The 8571-nt window shown below is 42.5% G+C and overlaps 1 protein-coding gene across 3 annotated transcripts in view; it reads right to left on the bottom strand.

Annotated features, from left to right (window-relative positions):
* Positions 1 to 535: 535 nt before the first annotated feature.
* HSPBAP1 (HSPB1 associated protein 1) overlaps positions 536 to 8571 on the bottom strand; it is a 38337-nt gene continuing 30301 nt past the window's right edge. For all 3 annotated transcript variants that reach the window (XM_063161771.1, XM_063161772.1, XM_063161774.1), the window contains 3 exons: positions 6141 to 6224; positions 3085 to 3195; positions 536 to 2872 (listed from right to left, as the gene is read on the bottom strand). In XM_063161771.1, the coding sequence (XP_063017841.1) occupies positions 2318 to 2872; positions 3085 to 3195; positions 6141 to 6224 (750 nt within the window). In that variant the 3' untranslated portion in view covers positions 536 to 2317. The remainder of the gene's footprint in view (positions 2873 to 3084; positions 3196 to 6140; positions 6225 to 8571) is intronic.

The raw sequence follows: 8571 nt of genomic DNA, 5'->3' as shown, positions 1-8571 counted from the left end.
CAGTCATTTGGAATACAGAGGGATGAAATGTTCAGTGTGGATTTCGTGGGGTGTGTTAAGATGATTTGTGTGTTGGGAGGAAAGCTTAAGCTAAGCAAGTTCACACTGTGGAGACTGGAAGATGATGCTGCCATCCTCCTCCACTTTACTGCCTGTGATTCTCCTCCCCCACCTCTATCTGTTCTAGACATAAAAGCTTTTTTATTGCAAGACTATTTTTGCTCAGTGAATTAAAATGAGGCATTTGTAACCCTTCCTTCCCAGTACAACTGCTCCCAGCAGCAGAGCTCTCTAGCTGGTCCCAGCCCCTCTGGTCAGCCTGGGAAAGGCAAGCCCAGCAGTAGGACATGAGCAGGGTCTTGCTAAACCCAGCTCTGCTGAGGTGTGCCTGTGCCTCAAAATGGGTCTGCCCTGTTCCACAGACTGCACCCTATGAGCCTGGTGAATCACTAAAGGCAGCAGAGGTGACCAAAATGTTTCCTAAGTGATTCCTGACCAAATCCCTTTGTCACAGCAGTGCCACCACACAAACAGGAACTGTATCAACAGGATTGTTTATTAAAATCTGGTCTGGTTGCAGGGGTGCAACCCTGCTGAAACTCTTTGGTGTAGAAATATGAAACAAGAACAGTGGATTGTCTCTCATTGCTGAGGTGTTACCAGTGCCTAAGCCCAATTACCAGGGCAGAGCAGGACTGGAAATTGCCCATTTGTGGGTCAGAGATGGAGCTCGTGTGGCCTCTGCTGCTAACTCACAGCCACGCTTCAAAGCCAGGGTCTCCAGCAAACTACACACACAGCTCTGTTTCCATCAGAGTAAGGTTTCTGTGCTTGTTAAACATGAACATTTGAGCCTTTTCAACTTAATCCTCTTCCAAGTGTATTAGGTTTTTGGGGAGATTTTTGAAATGGCAAGGTTCCCTGAATTTCTGATCTACTGGTGCATATGTAAAGCCCTTACCATAATTCATCAGGGCCCTGCCAACAATGCAATCTGAATAAAAGCAGAGAGAAAGCACCTTTGCAGTCAGGATTTTTCAACTATAAATTAGTGGAAGGTGATCTTTGTGAAAACAGCACTAGCTTCATGTATTTAGCAGGGAGCACACATCAAGCAAAGGAAATACCAGCTGGAGGGCTGGTCGTGGAAGGTTAGGGCTATGAGAACAGGCTGATGATAGAAACTGGCTTCTTGGTCTCTAGCAGACACAAGCAAAGAGACATTTTAAAAGCAAAGTTTTCACAGGAACTGTCCCTGAAGCTGTCTCTGGAAACTGCAGTTAGGGAAAATGCCTCTGGTGCCACCACAAACAGAAATCAGAGGAGGTGAGAGCATCCTGGAAGGTGCCAGCAGCTTTCTTCCCAGGTTTTGTTCAAGCCTCCATGCATAGATTCAGAGTTAACAAACCTCTTGCCTATATTCCATGTTCCTTAAATTTCAATCAAAGAACAACCCAGCTTTTGAAACCAAATCCAAGGATTACTATCCTTTGAAGAAAGGCTGATCTTGTACAGCAACCATTTACAACCAAAAGAAAAAAATTAATACATTTTGATTGTTATGGTAAGGAGAAGGACAGAGGTAAAAAGTCATAGCTGTTTTGCTTTGTTTCTTAGGGGACTGTGCACACCTGTCTTTAAATAAATAATAGCAGGAACTTCCCAATGCCCTTACTCTCCCACCTTCAAGTAGCTAAAGGCTACTTTCTTGCTAAGGGCTTTTGTCTCACTCCAACCCAGAGCTCTGTGACAAAACTGAAGTTATTTAGTGGAAGGGAGGAAGTAGATGCATTAGTGAGTGCATTCTCTCTTGGCTGAGGTTTAGGTTTACCTGAATTTATTATTTTTAATGTAATCAACTGATTTCTTATTGCTTATTATTACTTTAAATGTGGTCAAGGACTGCAGTCTACAGTCAGTCAATCTCTCTGCTCCTACCCGTGGTTCCCCTTTGCTGTGACCATGTCCCAGCACTCCCTCTGCTATCCATCATCAAGCCATATTTGTTTTCCAGCTCGGAGCTGTAGAGCACTGTGAAGATCCCACCTGCACAGCACGGTGGGAGTGTGACTGTGTGTGCTCTCTCTTGTTCATAACATTGAGCAGCTCCCTGACTAAACACACCTTTCTCTTCACAGCCATCACTAACCAGCTATTCTTCTTTCAGCTCAACTTCAACCTGCACTTAACCATTAACTGTGTCTATCTGTACCTAAAAATTACTTGAAATGGAACATTCAATTATTACAGATCTTAAACATGCAGAACAAGAACTGCTGTTTGATTTCTGTTTCAGCAATGATAAAGCACTCCAGCATTACATTCTCATTCTCTCCAACAGCAGCTGAGCCACTAAACTGATGACACGAGGATTAACCAGACAGTCTAACAAGTCATTGGTAGAAAGGGCTGTTTGTGAGGTGCATGGACTGCAGTCTGAATCCATTTGATGTGCAGCTGCCTCACAGTCATTACTCATTAGCAATCTCTTCCTCTTGCACTGTAATTTTCCAAAATGTTCTTCATTTTCATGGAGAAGATCTCTACCATCGCTTTCAACTGCAACTGCACCCACCACGCTGGTTTTGTGAGACTGTGGTAAAACCTGTATAAGATGAGGCCCAAAAGGTATTTTCTGCAGCTCTTCTGCTTTGGGTGCAGGAAAGTCACTTTCCTGGGTTAGTAATGTGCAGCTCTCTGGTTCACAGCCAGCTTCCCTTCTCTTCCTCTTGCATGAGCTGTTTGTCCTCTGCTTTGCACCACTGCTGCTCGAACGTGCCTGTCCTGACACACTTGTCTCCTGACACTTGAAGTATGCAGACACTGCTTTATTCAGGTACTGAAGATTGATTTCATGGGAGGTTGCCTCAACCTAAGAAAACACCCAGAATACACTCAGTTAAAAGGAGACATGTTTCAATTCAGCCTTGCGTGATTATCTTCCATGAATTACTTTTGCTACATGAAGGGGGATGGAACTTCAAACTCCCTTTCTCAAAGCAGCATAAAGACTCAGGGGGAGCTAAGCAAAATGTCAGTAATTCTTTGTTATTGCTGCTATAATGAGAGCAGTAGAGGGCTTACCTCTGTGGGATTTAGCCAGAGATCTCCATCACTGGGATTTTCTGCTGATTTTATGGCGCATACCAGCATTCGAGTTATTGCCTCCTCTACACGGGCTTCATGATCTGCATCCTGCCTCAAGAGAACAGAAGGTTTTAGGGGATAGATTAGCTCATGGCTCTCTGCAGAAAGTTGAAAGATCTTAGGAAAAACATAGATGGCCTTAGTTTGAAAGCCACACTCATGCATGTGAAGTCAGTGGAAGGTTTCAGACTCTCTTCCTGTGCAAAGCCCCCAAACAGGCGACAGCACAGGCTTTGGTGTGACTGCTCATCTGAATAAGGTTTTGCAAAAAATAGTATGTGTATATAATCTTTTCCCTTATTAGTGTTTTGTTAATTGAATCTGGTGCTTGAAATTATAATGCAATATTAGCATTTAATTAATGTGTGCATTTAAACAGCTCTTTAGGACTAGAAGAGCCATAGAACTATATAGCACATTTTTATATCTACATATTATGTCTAATTTAAGCAATTAAAACACACAAGATGTTATAGCAAGGCAGCAGCTATCTAAGGACTACACAAGCACAAAAGTGAATCTTAAGGAAATTTAGGAAACATTTTATCATGTAACAGCAGCTGACAAACTGCTGCACTTTTGAACATCACCAGAAGGAAAAGCATGTTTGCTCTGAAAACTCTCCTGCAAAACTGAAAATTGACTTACTAACTTAATATAGGCTCTTTGTTTCAGGCCTTCCTTCATGATCCCCCTTGGACAGCTTGGATGCTTGCTAGGTTAGGATAGCAGAAAAAACTTTATAGGATTTTGGCTTTCTCTCCCATTTGAGTTTCTTGTATGTGGAAGGAATGGTAGACTCTTCAAACAGGATGGTGGTTTTGTTATCTCAATGACAAGTACCTAGAAGTGGATGCATATATTTGATTTAATTGAGATGCTTAGATGTATTAGTTTTGGAGGGAAGATCCAACGTGGTCAACCCACAGCCCTGACCAGTCTAACTGTGGCTCCAGGGAACCTGTCAAGCAAACCACACATCTGGCTAGTATGAGGGCTGAAAGCAGCAATTTTTCCTGGAACCCTAAGCAGAGTTTGGGATAGAAGCAGGGGGAAGTGCTCTTGGCATTTTGTGGGTTTGGATGCTAGGCTTTTTAATGGCCTTGTATAAAAAACCACCAAAGTACAGAGTTTGGTATTGACATGTGGAAACTATTTAAGGTGTTGCATTCTTGGTATTCATCCTGGCCTGCAGAACAACAGGGCTGTACTGATTGCATGGCAGTATGTTAGAAAGCAAGGAATACTTTTGGGTAGCTCACATCCAGCTGAAAACAAATTAAATTTCTACTCTAGACTCTTGCCAATATAATTAATGGTTTCACTGGGACTGTAATTGTTGGTGTGATTCACATCTGTCAATATGAAAGCAGCTGGTAACAGCTGCGAGCAAGAACTGCTTGGTTTGGTAATGCAAATGTTCTCAGAATTGTCTTTTAGAATCCATGTCAGAATTTATTTTATAGATGGAGTGCCCAACACCTCACAAACAATGCTGCATCATCAGCTGCAGGGGTGATTTCTGTAAGGATCTTTCACCTGGGCTGCCATTGCCACATTTGCTCATGGCAGATACTGATATCTGGGGAGGGTGTGTGTCATTTATTAGCAAGATCCAGCAAAGACTCCTCTGCTTATGACACCACACAGCCACTGACTCCTGCTGGCACCAAACAGGATCTTGGTGACTTCTGCAAGACCTTTATGACAGAACAGGATGTAGAGTTCAGCTCCACTTTTTTTCCCCTTGCAACACATAAGAAGAGCTAGAAATGCTCAGGCCCCACGCCAGCACCTGGGAGCTACCAGCCAAGCTGATCCCACCACAGCCTGCTCCTCCAGAGGGGGACAACTTGTGAGGTCCAGCTTAGGGCACAAGTGTGTGCTGACATCAGGGCCTTCCCAAGCCCAGGGCACACAGCCAGCTCCTCTGAATTACCTCAAAGGCTCAAATTCAAGGCAGGCTTAAGTGGCTGCTCTACAATATAATTGGTGCCTTCTCTGGCTCTGCAAACAGCCTGACTGCATTTAGGGCTGTGTGAGAGCCTGGTCTGGGCTGTGGGCCTGCTGTCCTTGCTAAATACACAGGTTTCACCTCAAAAATTTCTCCATGAGGAAAATACCCAAGTGAGTTCCTGTGCTCTGCTTGGTTTGATGTTGGTATGAGAAATGCATCATCTGGTCTTGGAACAGAAGCTGAAAGCATGTGTTCTTTCCCCTGCAGATTTCTAGTCTAATATGGATTTTAGAAGTAGGGAAAAAAAAGGCAGTGAGTATTTCAGTGAGGCCATTTCAAAAGTTTTTTTTTTTAATATTAACCTAGGATTAATAATAAAGTAATGTCAATCAGAAAACCTTCTGGAGTATTGAGATGATCTAGTGGAATATGTCCCTGCTCCTTGTAGAGTGATTGGACTAGACAACCTTTAAAGGTCCCTTCCAACCCAAACTATTCTATGATTTTATAATATCCCTGGAACCATCCCATATATACTGGTTAACATGAGCAAGAAAAATCAAAGCCCAGTGAGAAGAAAATTAATTAAATACATGAGGAAATCCAACTTCAGCCAAAGCAAAACTATCACAGAGGAATGAAAATTCAAAAATCTTCTTCTCCTCCCTTCCTATTCACATTAATCTGATTTAAATTCTAATTTAGCTTTGCACATAAGCTTGTCCTTGAGGTGAAGTTCCTGGTTTTTTGTTCTCTATTCAGCACAAAGCTGGCTGGCCCTTAAGAAATTAGGCATGAAAATTTAGCTTGTGTTTAATTGTTTACCTGATTGAAGTAAACTTGAAAGGGGATTTCTGCTGAACTGGGGCTTCAGATCTGGAACCTTGAAAGGTTCTTCCAGAAAAAATGTATCCATAAGGGCTCTTCGCTCCCCAGCCTCTGAACACAACACACACAGTAGGACTGAACCTGGCAGGCAGGGGACAGAAATCCCTTGTGCCACATCCCCACTAAAAGGACATTAAAAGGAAAATACCAGTTCAATCCAAGAGTTGATGCTGACAGTGACAGGATCAATGGATTCCACATAGTGCCACCAGTGCCTTGGGACAAACAGGACCTGGAAGTGCAGACATTGCATTAGGGAACAAGCAGAAGCCTGAAGAAAGACACGGTTTTTTAATTTAGGTGATGTGGGGTGTAGAGACAGAACTGAGGCAAGGACACAGGTGAGAGGTGATATTTATTTCTCTCTTTTAAAGAGCCTTTTCTCAAGACTTAAATGCCCACGCTATCAATACTACCATGTAAGACATGGACATGATCCAGAACTACCTTTCATCCAAACTCCTTCCCATACAGTCCCAAGCAGGACTATAACCTTTAAATGCTGTGGGTAAGCAAAATACAGCAGAACAGAGGGGGTGCAGATGGTGCAGCAGTACATCAGGACTTCAGAGAGAGTCTCAGTCAAGCAGGAATTCTTTTGTAGACTCTCCAACTGAGCAAATTTCCCAGTTCCTGTAGGACTGCCAGCTGGTTTTCCCAAGAAGCAGGCATCCCTCTGCTCATCTAGGTGACTAGGTGACAAAATGCAACTTTAATTCTGGTAAATAATCACCAGTATTAAATGTTTCACTTTTAGTAGACAGGCTTTTAAAAGAAAATGTCATGATTTCTGGGACAATCTAGTTTAGATCAGAGCTTTACAACAATATCAGGATGATAGCTGTGACAGAAAATTGATTCCAACCCATGGTTTTTTATGGTACAAGACACTGATGTTGTTTTGATGATAGAGGACAAGCTTTGCAGATTACTGAACATTAGAGTAACATGGAGCTATCAAGGAAAGCATAAAAGATATTTTTTGACAAGTTATAAAAATGGTCAGAGACAGATAAAAATATATACTTCACAATGGGGAAAGTGAAGCAATGATCTGTATCTGAATTGCAGACAGTTCTTTCTCTTGGTAGACACAAATTACTTAGAAGGATGTTCTGCTACCCAGATAGCCCTGTGCTTCATTACATCAAAACGTGGCTAATGGGAAAATATCTGTGGGGCAAACAATGGCACCAGTCCTGCAAACACTTACAGGACACTTGGAACACTTATTTTTTGGGCCAGACGACAAAATGTTCTCTACAGGCTTAAATTTAGGTCAAACAAAAAGCACTGGCTCTCCAAAGGTCAAAATCCTTTGGAAATTATTCTTTAATCCAATACAGCACACAGAACAGAAAGGGAAGTCAGTCAGTGGAGGGTCATTATTTTAAAAATATCACTAATTAGTCCTGACATGTAAGTGTATGAAACCCTACAGACTGCAGCCAAAACATGTTTTCTCTGCTGAACGAGTTTCAGAGTTTTGTTTTTATCAAGGAAACATCCACTTTAAATGAACAGTGCCGTTGCATTAGCAGCAATGGGTTTATCTGTAAGGAAGTGTTTTCCAGTTTCACTGACTGCAAAATCATACAAATCCCCTCCCTCCCCAAATGCTCATCTGCTCTATAGGGGTTCTTACACTGAACTCTGCTAAAGACTCTGGGTGCCCTCCAAGTGACTGGGTGTAATGGTGAGCCCTGGCAAACTTTGTGTTACAGCAGAAGAAAGCAGAGCTCCTGTGAGTGGCTGTTTGCACCAGTGGGATCCTTCCTGTGAGCCCTGTGCAGAACAGCGAGCTCCAGCACGTGGAGGAGGGCAGCAGACACTGGGGAGGTGCTGCACAGGGACCATGTGGCAAGGGAACACGAGCAAGAGACAGATTAAGGGAAATGTATAAATGTTTCAGTAAGAAATGCTGCCTGGAAAACCAAGAAGGAAATTAGACATGGAACGTGCTGGCTCCACATGACTCACATGCAAAATGGAGACAGAATTGCTTTGGAGAGAGCAGGTACAGCCAGAAGGAAAATACAATCCCCACAACTTGTCCTGGGTTTTCAAACCAAAGAGGAGGAACTTGGTCCTTTAGAGACTAATCAGGTTTCCCTTGCCAGCAGGTTAAGGGTAATAACTGCAAAGCTGTGTCTCTGCAGCTGGCACTGGTCGCTGATGCAGTTTCTAGGAGAGTTACAGAGCTGCGACTCAAATAGGCAAGAGGGTCCATAAAGACACTTGCTCTCCCTCCTTCATTGTTGAACAAGCTTATGCTTGTTAAAATTAGGATTTATAGCAACAAGAAAATTGAAAGTATCAAAAAGCAAAAGGACTAAAACTTTAATAAAGATGAAGAAATGGAAAAAGGTAATTAAAACAAAAAAATACAGCTGGCAAGAGAGCAGAACTAATAAGACCAAAAAAAAAACACCCCAAAACCCCAACAACCCAGAAAAGAAAGATAGAGTTCTTCTACATTTACAAACTAGTATCCTTCTAGGTTTTCAAATTAAAAGTAAACAGAAGCACAATCAAATGAAAATAAACCAAAAAACCCACCACGGCTGCCTCTAAAAATC

Source organism: Melospiza melodia, chromosome 8 (genome assembly GCF_035770615.1).
Source record: "Melospiza melodia melodia isolate bMelMel2 chromosome 8, bMelMel2.pri, whole genome shotgun sequence".
In the NCBI taxonomy this organism is placed as follows: Eukaryota; Metazoa; Chordata; class Aves; order Passeriformes; family Passerellidae; genus Melospiza; species Melospiza melodia.
This window is presented reverse-complemented; position numbering and strand designations above follow the sequence as displayed.